Below are 18,381 nucleotides of genomic sequence, written 5' to 3'. Positions count from 1 at the left end.
ATTAATTACAATCTTTCTCTTAATTACACTTTACATTTTTTAATATGATATATTACAAATATATAAAATCCACTCGTTTAGTCATAATAGCGTTTTAAACGCTTGAACATCAATCTTCGGTAATTAATTTTCAGTTGTCGTCTTAATCACTGCAGTAACTGGTTAACGAGCATAGTAGTTAATAAAAACAATTTTCCTAAATCTCTCACGAGATTCATCGGATTTTCCATGCGCCGTGAAATATACAGAGGCGAAAGGAACGAAGAGGAAATATTAGTCCATTAATGGAGGACATTTGTGCCCATAACAAGTCTCATTATTTCTTCTGTTTCTCACCGTTGTTGTAGCCAAGCTTGAAGAAATCTTTTAGCACAACGTTGAACGTTATGGTAACAATACCCTCTACCCTCATGCGCGTGACTGCAATTATAAAGGAAGTTATTACTCGAGACCACCCTCTTCATACCTGAAATAAACATCAGGTACGCGCAAGCTTTCTACCCGGCTTTATGACATCTGTAAATCTTGGAAAATAAACTGTTCCTACGTTAAGATCTCTCATTCAAAACCACTTTATTTCCTCTTATTCTTCCAGCTTTGAGAAATCATGAAGTGTCCAATTGTAAATTGTGCTCGAGATATTCAGAACAAGTATTTTTGAGTGATTTAATAATCAGATATTTAATTGATTAATAATTGGATCACTAATTATAATTGATAATTTAATTGATTAATTATTTCATTTTTCTGACAAATTATTATTTTTTAGGTTCATCCCGGGATCTCCAGGAAGCATGGGAAAATTTTATTACGAACTGCTGACTCATTGGAAATTAATTTCATCCATTGATTTTTCTACATGGATGAATATAAGGTTGAGTTAATGCAAATCTATTCATCGATATTGGAACATGCACTTTGATAGATGGAACATGTTGGATTGCCCATAATGTATTGCAAATCTTGACTGCTATTAATTTGATATTAACAGTATTGGGTCATTGTAGCCCAACGCGAAGTGCTTCTAAATATTGACTTACGTTCCCTTCCGCCACCTGAGGCCAATATCGTTGGATCAATTAACTCCGGTCTTCTACCTGTTAACCAGGCTGCAAATCGTTGCAACGTCGAAGAGGACTCGGGTACGTACACTGATACCCTATAAAATTTGGATTGAAGTGGTTTATTAATTAACAGATTGTCTAATATCTAGTAATTATTCAAAGAAAAAATTTTCAATTGAGGTAAAGAAAATTTTATTTTAATAATAATAATTTTAATTTAATTAAAAATTTTACATCATTAGGATTAGTGTAAAATGAATTTAATTAAAAATTCATGATAGTGATTAATTTTTCTAATTTTATTAGATTTTGAAGTACATCATTTTATACTTATGAAATTATGAAAATGTTTTCAATGAATGTTAAGGCATATTTTTTGATAGTTTATCAAAATACCTTCTTAATTGATTGCAATCATGAATTACACCTGTACTATCGTGAAACGCTTTAATACCTTTTTTCATGGCAACCTGTTTCCAGCGGCAAATGACACACCCCATATCCTCTAATGACATCGTGGCCAAAGATGTCCAACCCGTAAATCGACATTATTAACTGAGGCCCTGTGACAATGTTTCTTGTAAGTTGCGAACGTTTTCTCAAAATTATTTATTCGATATTGCACAATATTAAATGAAAAGCTTTACAACATTCTTACAGTACAATAATAGCACAAAAGTCGTTAAGCAATGAAAGTTAATTTTAATCGAGGATTAGTGCAATTCCTTTATTAATATGCACTCAAATTAGTTGGATTACTATTACTGCTAATAACAATGAAAGAGATCAAGGAAAGAGATCATGGAAATTTTTCCATCGAAAAGGATTAAATACCACATTAACTTACATCCATGTGGACTGGTGCTTTTGAACGTAATCTCCAAGGGGAAATTCCATACAGCCAGATTTCGCGGATCATTGCTGCACTTGCACATTTGCGTTAAACCTTCCTCGATACCCTGACAAAATTATACACACGTGAGTATAGGGGTTTTAAATTTCTTTTTTTTTTTTTGCATACATTTTATTTTAATCTGCCATTTACGTGACAAATTAAAAAATAAATGACTCACGGCGACAACAGTCCATTCGGACCCACAATGAAATCCGTACTTGCAGTAGGCATTATTGATGTCATAAAATTCCGCGTGCTCAATTGATCCCGTGATCGATAGGAAAAATTCACCCTCGACCGACATTACAATTCACACTGTACGAAGTTTGAATGGGAAAAATGAGAAAGCATTTGAACTAACTGGCATGTGCTTCAAGTTTGTTCTTCATCAAGGCTTTGTGTACGATTCTGGGAATTGGTCGCCCTGGTAACGAAACATGCGCCCCGCTTTTATGGAACATGTGACGTGTCGAATAGTTGAAAAGGAAACTTTTGAATGGCTCTCGTAATTTCAGATTTTATCCTCTGTTGAAAATTAGATTATGTTTCGAAGGTTTTCTAATGAACGAAACGAAATATGATAGATAAAAATAGGCTAAATTATCGAAATAAAAACAACAACAATCAATTATTTATTCGCAGTGCGCCCTTTTATTTGATCTTGGCAAAACAGCGACGATTTACATTTCAGTCGTATCTAGAAAACTGTATAACCATGATGTAGTCTACATCGTGAACAATTATATATACAGAAGATTCCTTTGAATCGTAACATCAGAATGGAGCAATCTCGACGCGACATCGGCGGGCTGTACACGATTTTAAAATGAACACATTTGTCATGTCCAGATTGCTTCATTCATACCCTTGTTCATACATGACAGTTTCACTTTTTCTTTCATATTTTTCCAAACGAGTTGGAATATTCTCTAAACGATACGATTTGATCGTTTCATCTAATATTATACGTGTACTATGAACTTCTTTCACTAGATAATGAAATGTTACCCGACTTGATCATCGTCCGTTCATCACAATTTGATGGTAGACGTGTGTTGAGATATTATCACGAAAAAAACTGTACACACACACGCGTCAGTGTCGTACATATCGATGGACGTGTTCTCTTTTTAATTAAATTCTCTCCTTTTTTCTGAAACGTTGTCTTGTGAGCGATGACATCTTCACGACGTTCTGGAAAATGAATCATACCGATCGTTCTTCGTTTGCATTCTTGCAAATCGGTATGCATGCGACTAGCTACGAGATATTCTGCACGTCTCCCTCGAACGACGACGGTATTTCGAAGTTTTTTCTGAATGTTTGAGCGAGTTTACTTTCCGCTGGCGATCTCCTTCATACGGTTCAGAGCTGATCCTGCTTTAAACCAGGATATCTGTTGTTCGTTCAGGGTGTGGTTCAAGGTAATGCTGTCCACTTTGCCGTCCTTGTGCTTGATCTCTGCTTTGACAGGCTGATAAAAAAAAAGGAAATTAGATTATTATTATAGTTATAGGTTGAGATAATATTTTTTTTAAATTAGGTTTATGAAATTATCAAATTGAATAATATTATTTTGCAGCTTTCATAAACAGAAAAATATCAATTAGTAGATTTCTCAAATTAGAAAATATTAATTAATAGCTTTGACAAACTGAAAAATATTAATTAATAGCTCTCACAAATTAAAAAAATTTTTCTTGGCAAGCTAAAGATTCCCTAAGTTATTAATTTCTTATCTTGTTTTAATTTTGACGTAATGAAATTTTGAAAATTAGTAATTTTTAAATATACAGTATCCAACTTTCTTTCTCAATGAATAGTTAGGGTTAGGTTAGGTTTAGTTGATTCACAGATTGGGACGTACTTTGCCAGGCGCTAGATCCTTTAATCCCAGAAGGCTGATCTTATCCGTGGGCTGAATCTTGTCGTAATCACTGGGGTTAGCAAAGGTTAGAGGTAATAATCCCTGCTTCTTCAGGTTAGTCTCGTGGATACGCGCGAAGCTCTTGACAATGATAGCTCTTCCACCAAGGTGTCGTGGTTCGAGGGCGGCGTGCTCCCGAGAAGAACCCTCTCCGTAGTTTTCGTCACCAACGGCAACCCATCTCACACCGTTCTTCTTGTAATGACGGGCAACATCGGGTACCTTGCCCCAATCGTTCGTTAATTGATTCTTCACCTTGTTCATCTCACCATTCTCAGAATTCACAGCGCTATAAAAAATCAATATGAACATTGTACCTTTATTTAATGATTGTCAGATAATTACAAGCTCATCAAACTTACCCAATGAACATGTTGTTGGAGATATTGTCCAAATGGCCACGGTATTTTAGCCATGGACCAGCGGCTGAGATGTGATCGGTGGTACACTTGCCCTTCACTTTGATCAAAATGGTCATGTCGGTGAGGTCTTTACCGTCCCATTTGTCAAACGGTTCCAAAAGTTGCAATCTGTCGCTTGATGGGCTAACGTCAACCTTGACTTTGCTACCATCAGATGGAGGAGCATCGTAGGTTTCCATTCCAGGGTCGAATCCACGGCTTGGCAGTTCATCGCCTGGAATAACATAATTTTTAAAATTTTGGGTAGTTTAGAAATAGGAAGAGTAAATTTTAAAGCAACAGTGTAAAATTGAATTAAAATTGGGTCTCTTTCATTTAAATTGAAAGATTAAATTGTAATTGCTATTATAACCTGCCTTATTACGCCTGTCCATTTTCACAATAGCAAATTGAGAATACTTCCTAAAGCATGTTTGCAATGGACGTGACATAGTTTGATATAATGTTACCAGACGTAGCCTTGACGTCTTGTGAAACAGATCTCTTCACGAGGGAGACGTACTCGGATCATTCCGACCAATAGCAATTATCACGCGAAATTAACGCTCCAGACATAGATACTAAAGAACTTTGTTCCTTCCTTGTTGTAACCACAACAGAGAATATTGTATCAATTTCGTGTTATCAGTACGTTCGTACGGATTAATCATACGATTAAGCAACTACTGTCAAGGTTGATTTGAGATTCATAACAAAAAAAGAGAAAATCATTTGGAAGATGAATGTCTGTTCGAGAAAAGTGTTTCGCAATATTTAACGTCAAATTTGGCAACCACCTACTTTATTTTTAACGATCAGCACGCGAGATTTATTAATCGTACTCAGACATCTCTGACACGTTATGAAACGAATATCATAACATGTGTGACTCATGTGTAATTGCATGTAAATTGTCGCTATCACATTTATCATTTCAATCGTTTCACAGATAATTATTATGTCTATGCGTTAATTCTGCGTAATCTGAATTCTCTGATTGCGAAAATAATTAATAAAGCAATTTAGACGTATTAATTAGCGTAGTGAAAATGGAGATACGCGAGGTGTCACTCAAAATATAATGATTTCACTTTCTACCTTAAGCAATTATAATATATTAAATTTTTCATTTTTCAATTTTAACGCATTAAATTTCAATGGCACGCCATAGTTGTATTTGGCACCTTAAATGGCACACCCATAAATTTTCTTCTACACTAATATTAATACTGCTCAACTTACCAAAGGGATCGTTCAGAAGGAATTCCTTTCCATCTTTTCCTTTGAGCTTATCGGACACCGGATTGAAATCTAATCTACCAGCGATCGAAAGGGCAGTGACGAGTTCAGGGCTCGTAACGAAAGCATGTGTAGCCGGATTCGCGTCGTTACGACCCGTGAAATTACGATTGTACGATGTGACGATGGTGTTTTTCTCTCCCTTCTTGACATCTTTACGATCCCATTGACCGATGCATGGTCCGCAAGCATTAGCGAGAACGGTACCTCCAAACTCCCTAAGAGTTTTTGCCTGAAAAATGAATATTAATAATTAATATTCAAATGGATATTGACTTGCACAAGTTGCTCTCGAGAAGGAGATGATACGAAATCATTTTAGATAATGCTTGCTTATTGGAATTGGGTAAACGGTATTACTGTCACGTTCATTTACGCAACACGTGTGGTAGAATTTCGAGGCTTTTTGTCGAGTGAAGTTATCGATAAAGTAGCAGGAAAAATACGGACCACGAGCAACCAACGTGCAACATTCTACATCCGTTTTTGCATTGTTTTTTATAACGATAGAATGTTAATAAGAAATATTCTGAGAATGTTGCACAGTTTCACGATAAAACAGCATAGTGACCTCCATCGAGCCTCTAAGTCTTGTAATTTCTCCAAAAATTACAGTAGACTCTCGTTGTATCGCCACATGAACGATTTGACCTTCGCACAAATTTTCAAGTGCCATTTTTCTACCATCTGATCCTATAAAAATGATACAATTTTACCTTCCTTCTCCTCTCTAACTGAAAGTTGAGAAGGTTGAAACATTGTCCACCCCTATAGCGGCAATGTAACGAGAGTCGACTGTATATCATAGAAAGGAATGAATTTCTATTTTTTCACATTGTTAAAATATATTGATCCAAATTAAGAATTGGCGTGGGTTTGACTGTGTGCTGCTTAGCTGACATGTACCAATATTTGGCAGAGCGTCAAAGAAATCAAAGTACAATGTATAGTACAATCTTTCTAATGAAATTTAAAAAAGAAACTTACAATTCCGTCACGTTCAATGGTGGCACGGATTTGCTCGGATCCTGGCGTAACATCGAATACAGATTTCGCTTTCAATCCATGATTAAGAGCCTGTTTCGCGATATTCGCGCAACGACCCATGTCCTCGTACGAGCTGTTTGTGCAGGAACCAATGAGACCGACCTTGATCTCGTTTGGCCAGCCATTCTTCTTGGCAGTATCACCTGGTCACGATTAATTATAAATCATGTAGTTATTTTATACTTTTTCCTTTAGTGATTCTAACACCTTTGAAGGGTAATACGTAACCATGATACTGAATTTATTATTGGATTATAATTTTTAATCGGATTAGATTCACACTTTGATAAATTAATTTCAGTCGTAAAATCTGGAACTTTAGCTTATAAATATTTTGAGAGTAATTCATAGGTCACGAATTATTGATAACAATCTTGGTTATTGAAATATTGATAAGTTCATGAGTATGGTTAAAAAGGAAAGTAAATATCCAGAGATAGAGTGCCTATGGAAAGAATTCCACGATCAGAAATTGAATTTTTAGCCCAGGTGTCCCAAAAACACTGGGGTCCATAACCCAGGACTACTGATAATTTAATTAACTTATTATCAACCTCATACATTTTTGAATATCAAAGATGAAAGTAACATGTTTAAATACTTGGACTAACGAGTACCATGGTAACGCTTACCCAATTTTGAGATGGGATGAGCAAGATCAGGCGTGAAGGGTCCATTGACGTGTGGTTCCAAGGTACTAAGATCCAGCTCGATGACTTGATCGTATTTCGCTCCAGAATCAGCAGTCAAAAGACTCTCTTTATGCTGATCCGCGGCTCCGGCGACCTCCTTACGACCGGTGGCCTTCAGGTAATCCTGCATACGATAGTTGTATGGGAAGATGGAGGTGGTGGCACCAATCTCAGCACCCATGTTGCAAATGGTCCCCATACCAGTACAGCTGATGCTGTCGACACCGGGGCCAAAGTATTCAACGATGGCTCCGGTGCCACCTTTCACTGTCAGGATACCAGCAACCTTCAGGATTACGTCCTTAGGGCTGGTCCAACCCTTCAGTTTTCCAGTCAATTTGACTCCGATTACTTTGGGGCATTTCAATTCCCACGGGATGTTTGCCATTACGTCAACAGCATCAGCACCACCCACACCGATACAAAGACCTCCCAAACCACCACCATTGGGGGTGTGAGAGTCGGTACCGATCATCAGCAAACCAGGGAAGGCATAGTTTTCAAGGATGATCTGATGGATGATACCAGATCCGGGGTTCCAGAAACCGACGCCATATTTAGCACCAGCGGTCTTCAGAAAGTTGTATACTTCTTTGTTGATGTCTTTGGCGCGCTTCAGATCCTGCTCACCACCGACTTGTGCCTCTATCAAGTGGTCACAGTGGATCGTGGAGGGTACTGCTACTTTGGGCAATCCTATCGGAGAAATTGAACAAACGATGAATCATGACATTTTTATAGGGAAGAGTTGTCTTAATTGAATTGTTGAACTGCTATTATAATTTGATGGACATAGGCAATTTGGAATAGGCATCTTGGATTTACAGTTTGCTAATCTGGGAAATATAGGTGAAGTAATTCTTGAAAAGCAAAGATGCCATCATAAATCACTGATATCTCTGGAGATATAAATAAACTGATAGCGACCCAAAGAATTAGGTAGATTCCAAATCTGATAACAATGTAGGTATTTCCAAAAGATAAATACCTGAACTGATAAATTGCAACATGGCCATTTGAGCAGTTGCATCCTGCATAGCCACACGGTCAGGTCTCAATCGAAGGTAGCTCGTGCCACGGACAATTTCTTGCTTGTTGGGTTCGTCGAGATGAGAATATAAAACTTTTTCGGAGAGAGTCAGTGGCCGGCTCAATCTGAAACGATTTCGTATTTTTCATTTAATGAAATTTCGATTACTTAGTTCTAACGTCAATTGTTATAGTATGCAAAAAAATTTATTACCTAAAATAGAAATACAGAAATACCGAAATTGGAATATAGAAATACCAAAATGAAGGAATAGATAAATGGATAATTAGGTAGCCAATTAATCACACATTAATTAAATACAGAGGTGTTAATTATCATTAACCGGGGCAATTAACCATTGAACTACGGTAAAACTTAGCAAACGTATACAAAAATAACGTTTAAGGAAACGGTATAAAATTCAGAAAATGAAAATAATATAAAACACAGAGTTAAATTAAAATTGAGGCTCTCTCCGTGGTCTGCTGTCCGAGGATTAACAACCTTGATAAGTCGAACTAATATCTAAAATCATTTGAAATCAAATCATCAGTTTAATCACCTTTTCTTCACAATTTTGAGGTTTTCTTCCAATTTATCATAAGGAAGGTAGCTGGTCGAGTCGAATTTGGACATCGCCACTTTTTGAGCGGCGAAGCTCAGCGGGCTCACGCTGAAGCATCTTTGTTGAATATCCGCCGCGAAGACGGCGAGCCTCTGCAACAAAAATCAATCATTAATATCATTTCAATCAATCAGAAAAGAAATCAAATCTCGACAGCAGATAATAGTAAATATCCGAAGAATTTCTTTGAAGAGTGTTAAAATACCTAATTTCCTGATTTCATCGTTTAATAAGTCTGCATATCTGACTTCATTTGATGCAAGATTACAGGATTTTATTGACATTGCAAACGTCAACACCACTGATAACAAACATATATTCGCAAACATCATTTGTTTCCGATCCGGTAACGTTACGCGAACAATGGAACCCACGCTGTATCGTGACGTAATGGAATAATTCAACAAATTGTTACGATAATAGATTTGGGTACCTATTTCTATACTTTTTACTCAACTTGTTGCATATAAGCACGTATGACGAAACAGAAGATTCATCTGTATACATTGACAGTTACATAATACATATTCAATTATTTGCATACGTAATAAACTCAAAGGAGCACGATTTTCTTTGCGCTCTTATTCAAATGAAACGATGTCTATTTATGAAACACACATAATTATACCGTACACGATTATCATTAGCAATAGAAATACAAAACAAGCTCTTATTATCAATGTACATTAATTTTACTATGATTTATTAATTTGTCTTTTTTATTTTCAACAACAAAGTGAAGAGAACTTATTTTCCATTCAATTTTACGCGCCATAAACTGTGCGATGGTGGCTGTGCAATGGCCGAAAATATAACCTATAAATTTCCCAAAGATGTATATAATTGATACGTTTGTATATAGGTTTCAGAGATTATGTAACGTGGAAATATCATTTTGCACCGTTAACTTTGGAACGAACTCGTCTTATCGTTATCATCCACCAATTTCCTTGTTACTATCACGCTTTCGAAATATTTCGAGTACTGACATGCTTTTAACATTCCATTCGACCAATCCTGATAATTAAAATCATATTAAAATATTAAATTCATGAAATATATTTGGAATGTCACAAAAGTGACATAACAGGCTTATTTTCGAAATGCTCGAAATAATTTAAAATAAAATAAAATGTATTTAAAGTTCATCGAATTAATCAAGAATCTTCGTGAAATTTTAAAGAAAAAGCAGATCGTTTAAAGAAAATAATAGTGTTAGAAATGTTCAGATAAACCGTCAATGGTACCCTTCGAAATGACACGATCGACCTTGACAAACGGGGTCGTCAAACGAAGATCAATATTATTTGCAGTTAATTTAAAAAATTAAATATCTGTGTCGTGTGTAATTGAGGATGTGTTTCATACCTTGCCCTTAATAATTCGGGTACAATAATACATCTCGTCGACGAACGATGCCTGCCGTCACGTCGAAAATGATTTTGTAGCAGGTTGCGGGAAGCGCAGGCGCGAGGTAAAGTAACGAAAATTAGAAAAACAAACTTCTCCTGTGGCAGCCCTTCTCAAACCGGCCACTAGAAGAACTGAGAGAAATTTAGCTTGGCTTCCTCGTGTCGATTCGGTCCAGCCACGCATGCGCCCATTTTTCGATACACACAGGCGATTTGAATACGAATTTTCCGGGAACGATATACTGGCGCCCTCGTGATCGACTTATTTTTAAACGAAGCATCACTGTGGGAGTGAAAAGATGGGTAGTCATTGAGAAAATACACCACGAGGCGCGAAGATCGCTTTTGGAGCAGTTTCTGTGGCATTCGTAGCGCCACCGTCGTCGAAGAATGTATATGGTTGTTAGTTGAGGAACGATGCTGAAGGGGGCATCACTGATCAGGTATTGATCGCTGTTGAACGAAGGTGTACACTTTCAGGCAACGGAGATCTCTCTTGGAGCTGTACAGAGGAACTGTACACAAAGAAATGTTTTATTACTTTCTTCATTTTTATATATTTTTTATTTGGGAACATAGGAGGTGTTATTTAGACTCATTTTATCTTCTCTTTAAGCTCTTCTTGGGTTTTTTATAGGTTCTTCCTAAACTCTCCATAGGCTCCCTAGATTCTTTCTAGACTCTTCCTAGGGTCTCCCTATATTAAAAGCAAATTGAGAAGGGTAAGTTGCACCAAAATGTACATGCAGTACATTAATAATAATATATTAATACTCACAATTTCTATTTAGAAATAGAAATTTCAAATGAACGATGATCCCTAGAATCAATCTATTGAATCCAATGACTTAGAAAATGAAAAAATTATAATTTTAAATACCTGAAAATTGCTCCTTATAATTTCTAATATTAAATGAAGAAATTTTCTATGATTTCAACGTAGTACTCGAAGTATTAAGGAACTGGAAAATCCACCGGATATCCTTTATTACTAACCTACTAAGGTTGAAAGATAATATATGAAGACAGGTACTACGAAACAAGAAATAAATTTGCAAACTTTCAATGTCTAAACTGCTCGAATTTCATCATACAAGAGTCTTGCCCGTAATTGGGTAATACGTAGATATAGTGGTTGATACCCTAGATTAGTTTTTATCTAACGATTCAATTACAATGATTTACTATCATGTTATATCGAGGAACTTTTAAAAGAGGAAAACTTTTCATCATTATTTACAAAGCTTACGCGTAAGAGTTATCTTGTTTTAGATTATCTTATGATGCAATTATCATACCTCAAGATTAAGACAGACAGTTATTATCGTACAAGAATCTTGTACGTAATTGTTGTTTTATTATAGTGTGTACTTTAAATTCATTTTTATGACGTAATTTGACTACTCTTGGATAGAGGTATATCATACTATGAAAATTACGTGTTGTACTCTACGTGATACTACTTTAGCTTATTAACAAACGTGATATCAAAGGTTTTTCATCTAATCTGATCCATCTTGATGACAACTGGTTCGAAAATTGACATAAATTCTGTAGATATTCTATTCAAGTCACGAAATGCATAACATTCCCCAGAAATTACAGAAAAAAATGACAATGTGTTAAAAATCATGAAGACAATTTCAATGTTATAAAAACATTTATTATTTTCCATAATTGTTTCTCCGAAGTTCCTCAATAAATTTTGAAAAGAAAACATTAAAGAAACGAAAAATATCAATTTTTTAAAGTCTCTTCATGACTTTTGGACCTCTATAGTTTAATCTCTATAGTTTAAAATAATGACAATGAGAAATAAAATTTTGCAATTTATCACCATCGACTTTACAAAAGTCGATCGATCTAATACGGCACTTTAAGCGCTTCGATTCATATTTATTCGATGATAACACGATAACGAGGATTCCTTTCGTGACCAGATATAACTCGGAACACTTCAAATGCGTCGCTGTGGAATGATGATTTTGAAAGTGCGAGTAAAAAACTTTCGATCTTGAGTCGGTTGAAAGTATAAATACATTCTATATCTCGAAAGGAAAATGATGATTGGTCAGAGAACATAGAACAAACGCGTCGATGGTGTGTTTTTTTGTTCGAAACAAACGATCGAATCGCCTTGAAGGCGAGCGAGTTAATTACTCTAATGAAACGGGATTGATCATTTCTCTTCCGAGATGTTAGATATGATTCATGAAAAGTATCCTGAGAACGGACGTTACTTGGGTAGCGAAGAGCTGGGAAATTACCAACAGGTGTATTAATCCATTAATGGTCAGTTGGAAATTTGATTAATTAAACTAAAATTAAAATTTGTATAAAAAATTCACTATTTAAAAAGGATATAAGGATGACCCACTTTCCAGTGGGCCTCCTTCTAAGTCTTCACAAGACTTAGAATTAATTTTTTCCCCCAACTTTTGTATTAAACTCTTATTATAAGTATTTAAGTATTCAAATAGGACTTGTTAAGAAATGATTTAATCGAATTTCCTGAAGAAGGAGTGACAATTACAGAAATACAAAGTTTAATCATCGATTATTTCTACCCCATTACGACGCTCATAAATCAACTGACATCCGATTGTTACAATATTTCCTTTGTTAAGCTTCGATTATAGAGGGTGATCTAAATATCAGTCCTCTGAATAGTCCAAGTGATCTTTCATTAGACAAAAGACGTGTAATCATTTTCTGGGAATGCGTAGGAACAATAACATATACTTTCCTAGTAGTATGAGGTCAATAATGGAATCAATATGGATTCTTTTGGAGAAAGAATGCAGCTGCATTCTACTCTGCTGTCATTCCTTAATTTTTATTTCTTTTTTAATATTCACCCATGAATCAACTACTCTGAACCAATTGCTACTACGTGTAACTTTTAATAGACCTAACAATAAACATTTTTTTTTGCATTTCCAAATAAAATAAAATACAATTTTCTTACCAATTGTCATAGAAAAAGTTCAAAATTTCATCAAATTATATTTGTCAGCTGTTTTTCATTTTATCATAAGTTTAAAGATTAATGAATGTATCTGAAAATTTAGATTCAAGATTGAAACGAAGTATAATTTTGTCGAGTGTTTGTAGGACTCTAATTTATTCCAAGTACCATGACACATTCTCGAAGAGGTGTTACACAATCCTCTAAATCCTGTACGAAGGCAAAGTAAGATACTTACTCACCACCTAGGATCAGCGTTGCATAAATATCTAAATATTTTTTTCTCACATCAATTGAATGGATTAGTCATCGCAATCGACCACTAAAGCAAATAGTATTCCTCCTTTCTCCAACGATTCCCAGGGAATCGTTCCGGTTCAGGAAGTGGAAAATCTTCACATTTCCACGGTTTCATCAGAGTCGTGTATTATAAAAGCATCGTTTTATTGAGATAAGGAATTCTTCGTGTGTTGGAATGGCTTGTAATCAACATATTTGCAATGCGCGAAGCCGGAACGACTACCAAGGTGGTGATGCAAGGCACCCTGGCGCCAGTTTTTTAATGTGCCCCCGTTTCGTTAACCCAACCGATCGTATAGTATCGACATTGTCAAATCGACAAGGCCGGTCTCCTGGCGAAAACCTAACCCAGACCTTCGAGAGATAACGTCGAAACTCGTTTACTTTCAGCGTTATTCGATTCGTTTTCTTTGGGACACGAAGGACGTGCATTTTTCTGTATACTGGGTGGACTTGTCTTAAAAATAATTGTAGGTATTCCCAAAACTCCTCGTTAGCAATTCTTTTCTTTAATTTTGAGAGTTTGTAAATTTGAAAAAGTTGAGTAAAAATTATTAGAATAATTTACAGTATAAGCAAATTATATTAGAAAGGGTAAATTTTAATTTTAATTTGTAATTTGTAATTTATAATATAAATTGCAATAATCCATAATTTAATATTGCCAACAAATTTTCCAAATATATTATTTCATGAAACTTCATTCATTTCCGGTATTATAGATGGTAGTTTCCAGTATCACGGACGTTTAACGCTAAGTGAGTCGTTCCCCTATCTATTAGTAGCTTAGCTACTAATTACGGTTTCCAATTAGCACAGCTGTCTCGTTGAAAGAGAAGATCACGGAAGCAATTAGAAGCTAGTTAATTGCTTAGGAAATTGAAGCTTGTTAATTAGTTAGAGAAGAAATTGTAGCTTTTTAATTTTCTATAATCTCTATATAGATATTATCCCAAGGTGATACATATTGTTTTCATTATAAAAGGTTGTTTTGTGAAAATAAACGTGTGTGTCATTATTATTTCATTGTTAGACACATGTTACCTTGTTTGGAACGAATGAAGCTCATTCTCACCCTTGAAACGGAAAGTTTCGTAATTTTCTATTGCAACTAACTGGCTAGTTCATGAAAGTCCTTCACTTAGAATTCTTCCTATCTATCACGTATCAAATTCAAAAAGTATTTAGTAATAATTTGCGACCATCCTTACAAGGTTACAATAAATAATAATTTATAGAAATAAAAAAATTAATTTAGCCTTGGAAAAGTATGAATTTTCAATTATTTTCCTGGAATTAAAAATTTTCAATTACCTTTATTTTTTAATATATTCAAAATTCAAAATAAATACGACGTTGACTTTGAAAGTATATTATATTAAAAATTGGACAAGATCGTTAACAAAGGAATTTGTTTACCATAATAAACTTGACAACGAAAGGACACATCGGTGGAGCAAACAAGCAGGATCAACGCGTGCGGTGTCGAAACATGGTCCACCTACAACAAGAGTTAATCATGTCAAGGACCCACGGAGCCTTCTCTCGGCTTCGTGTAATCTCGTTATAATACCCTCTTAACCCTACGTGCAGAACGGTGAATCGATTTTATTCAACTCTCGATTGTCCGTTTGATGACAAAGAGCCTGATGGAATTCGGACGCGTGCCAGTGCTAGTTGTCTCGTTACGAAATCTCAAGGTTTAAACAGCAGATCTTAAACCTTATACATCTTTATGTTTCAGTCATTCATTTTATTGACTCGATCGCTACGGAATAGTAAACACAGGTCAATAGTAAAAATTTCATTAAAAAATGAAATATCACATATTTTTGTGTTTCAGGAATATATTTTGTTCTTCGTAGGATTTTTTATTATTAATATTACTGTTTACTATATTCTTTATTATTTCTATATTGGAAAGGGTTAAATTTAGATTCATTTTTAACTTTGGGCGTTCTGCAAATTACACATTTATTATCTCTCAAACTGCGGACCATGGAGAGAGCCCTAATTTTAATTTAACTACGTATTCTTCAAATATTTGTAACTGTTTCGTTTCAAAATTATACATTTCACTTTAAATTAATATCCTTGTATGCGTTTTGTGAGTTCGGGTCACGATTCACCCAGGTTTCGCTGTTCAAGGGTTAAAAAATGAATAATTCATTCATCGATTGACATGTCGTTGACCAGAATCGCTTGATAAAAATATAAAGAACTGATTACGTGAACCGTCAACGTGTTCCAGGATAGATCGTTCTCCTGGCGGGGGTGTAATTCCGTAAATCAGCCCCAGGCAAACTATTACTTTCGCCAGAATGACCCGAGGCATTGTTCGACTAACAGGGCTAAAGGAATCAACGGGAACACGCGTCTAACGCAGACGAAACGCAATTCCCCTGACAGAATAATGATCGTTTTGTAAGACTAATTCACGTCCCCGGATCGAGAAGCAATTTTCCACCCGTATACTTTGCTGAATTATTTTTATGTAACCAGGGAAAGGTAGTGTCGGGTGGTTTCGTTTGAAAGAAGCGTGGCTTTAGATCAAGGCGAGCTACGTTGACAGTGGTGCTTTGCCGAGCGTGTCGATTGACCGTGGCGATAATTCGACCGTGAAGATCGAAAGTTTCGCGTTATTCTGGAAAATAAGGGGTTAAATTATATTTTAAAATTATTTCTTTTGGTAAACTGCACAGAGGAATAGGTTATCATTTATTATTGAAAATTTTGGAAATGATTGATATTAATAAATTCAGGAATTATTAGAACAAGAATTTTAAGAAAGATCAATGTTCTAATTTTTACAATGTTTTGTTATCAAATTATTTAAAAATTTGCAGTCCCACTCAGCTCTATTCGAATGAATAATCTTTACTATATTCGAGTCTGTATGCTCCAAAAAGTTAAAAATTTAATTGACTAAATGTCCATTGCCACTTTCACTATTCTTTAACCGATCTCATTTCCTTTATCAAAGCGTCAATCAACGCTTCACGGTGTCACAATCTCATGAATTATGGAAATGAGCTCATCTCACGGAGGATCGTTTCGACCAAACTGTTTGATTAACGAGAGCCGTGCTTCTCGTAACATATTCGATCGAATCAATTTCGAACGGTTAATCAATCTCCATTTTCGGATAAATTCCACGACTATTGAAAAACGATGAGAATCCTAGAAGATCGATCGTGACGACACGTTAGGCGATGATTCACCGCAGTGATTGCACTAGACTTTGGACAAGTTTACGGATAAGGCCAGCGAACTTGGACCTACAACTGATTTCTATGGAGCACACGTAGCAAGAACTACTTGCCTGTTGCATTTCAACTTGCTATACCGTTTCAGATACGAGGAAAAAGTTTTTACGTTTTATTATTGTTAGCGTTAGAAGGACAACGACAATTGGCAAATTTTCAAAAATATAGTTTCAATACATTGATAAGTAGACTGGATATTTTTTTTTTAAAGCTAATCAAACGTATTATTTTGTTTTCTATATTTTATATATTTTATAGATTTCAATTTTGTTTTATTAATTTTTTAAGTCACATTAAAAATATCGTCTCAATCTAATTACATAATTAATCAACGTCAGGTGCCACATCCTGTTACTATTTAAATAGACGAAAATTGTGTTACTGTTTTAAAGTTAAATTCCTGCAAAATTTACCTGTAAAATTGTAACACTTTTGAATTGTTAGTTCTAGAAAGTCATAGAAAGATTCGTGAGTGGTCAGCACAAGATCACTCTTGTTCTAGATCGTTCATTCTTTCTAATCTTACCAAATACGATGACTGCGACAAGAATCAACTTTCTTTCCTACGGACAACACTCATTGAAAGCTAGATTCTTTCACTTATCGTTAGTTATATATTACCATTGCATAAATATCTGCAGTCTATTTATTATAAAGGTATAAGAATTTTAGGAAAAAATATTAATATTATAATATGAAATATTTTGAGAATTAATGGATCTATTAGTGTAGCGTTGATCGGTGAATTTTTTTCCACCAAGATTTATTACGATCATACTTTCACCGATACATTATAGAGTCACATTCGGTATACATCAAGATTTAAGAGACCACGCAACCGAAACTATTCGTTGACAGTGAAATGATTCTTTCTCCCATTCTTTAATCTACCACTCCAAATCATCTCCAGATCTTAAGTGCGAATTTATCTTCAAGGTCTGATGGCAACCTTTTCGATTAGAGTTTCCGGTTAATAAAATCCATAATAGTTCAAATTATGCATGACGTAAGAAGAACGCAGACCAAAAAATGAAATTACTTTCAAATGACTGTGCGAAAACGAGTCCTTTGTACTATTAGCGTAGGTTGTAGGTTAAAATAACACTATTCAACAACATAGAATGAATAGAGTACCTTGATCATGGCTTAAGAACCATGAGAGACGAAACCATTTGATGGTTTGAAAAACAAAAAATTCGTGTGAAAGAAGACTGTGAAGCAATGAAGGTAAAGCAATAAAAAAAATTGGATACTCTTTATATAATTCTAATATTTGTCAAAAGGATGAATAAACTAAAAGTGTCATTAATCTTAAAATTCAATTAAATGAAATGATATTTATTCCTTTCAAAGCATTCACTGTTAATTTATATCAGTAGTTGTAATTCTTTTTTATGTCATGATTATAAGAATCATCACCATAATGATTTTTCTTTAAATACATATGAATGCATC

At 35.0% G+C, this 18,381-nt stretch overlaps 2 protein-coding genes across 3 annotated transcripts; both read right to left on the bottom strand.

Annotated features, from left to right (window-relative positions):
- Nucleotides 1-2,454, bottom strand: LOC117604600 (B9 domain-containing protein 1). 2 transcript variants are annotated; one of them, XM_034324865.2, is made up of 5 exons: nt 2,138-2,454; nt 1,912-2,023; nt 1,519-1,627; nt 1,041-1,159; nt 1-855 (listed from the first exon to the last, which is right to left on the bottom strand). In XM_034324865.2, the coding sequence occupies exons 1-5, from the start codon at nt 2,261-2,263 to the stop codon at nt 824-826; spliced, it is 498 nt and encodes a 165-aa protein (XP_034180756.2). In that variant the 5' UTR covers nt 2,264-2,454; the 3' UTR covers nt 1-823. The 2 variants fall into 2 exon arrangements, with proteins under 2 accessions (XP_034180756.2, XP_034180755.2); XM_034324864.2 differs by having other exon boundaries at nt 1-420.
- A 128-nt stretch (nt 2,455-2,582) lies between these two features.
- LOC117604598 (Mitochondrial aconitase 1) lies at nt 2,583-10,550 on the bottom strand. Its single transcript, XM_034324859.2, has 9 exons — nt 10,349-10,550; nt 8,918-9,072; nt 8,314-8,480; nt 7,266-8,021; nt 6,574-6,776; nt 5,530-5,818; nt 4,249-4,522; nt 3,827-4,175; nt 2,583-3,433 (listed from the first exon to the last, which is right to left on the bottom strand). Exons 1-9 carry the CDS (start codon nt 10,379-10,381, stop codon nt 3,293-3,295), a joined length of 2,367 nt encoding a protein of 788 aa, XP_034180750.2. The 5' UTR covers nt 10,382-10,550; the 3' UTR covers nt 2,583-3,292.
- Nucleotides 10,551-18,381: the final 7,831 nt, after the last annotated feature.

The sequence above is a fragment of the Osmia lignaria genome, chromosome 7 (assembly GCF_051020975.1).
Source record: "Osmia lignaria lignaria isolate PbOS001 chromosome 7, iyOsmLign1, whole genome shotgun sequence".
In the NCBI taxonomy this organism is placed as follows: domain Eukaryota; kingdom Metazoa; phylum Arthropoda; class Insecta; order Hymenoptera; family Megachilidae; genus Osmia; species Osmia lignaria.
Note: the sequence above shows the minus strand (reverse complement) of the source record. Positions and strands in the feature narration are given on the sequence as shown.

Coding starts and splice junctions, on each gene's coding strand:
- LOC117604598 (XM_034324859.2), bottom strand. CDS start 10,381: ATGTATTATTGTACCCGAATTATTAAGGGCAAG. Junction 8,022..8,313: donor GTTGCAATTTATCAGTTCAG/GTATTTATCTTT, acceptor TTTCTCCGATAG/GATTGCCCAAAGTAGCAGTA. Junction 6,777..7,265: donor TCATCCCATCTCAAAATTGG/GTAAGCGTTACC, acceptor AATCGTGACCAG/GTGATACTGCCAAGAAGAAT.
- LOC117604600 (XM_034324864.2), bottom strand. CDS start 2,263: ATGTCGGTCGAGGGTGAATTTTTCCTATCGATCACGGGATCAATTGAG. Junction 2,024..2,137: donor CCGAATGGACTGTTGTCGCC/GTGAGTCATTTA, acceptor TAATTTTGTCAG/GGTATCGAGGAAGGTTTAAC. Junction 1,160..1,518: donor ACAGGTTGCCATGAAAAAAG/GTATTAAAGCGT, acceptor CAAATTTTATAG/GGTATCAGTGTACGTACCCG.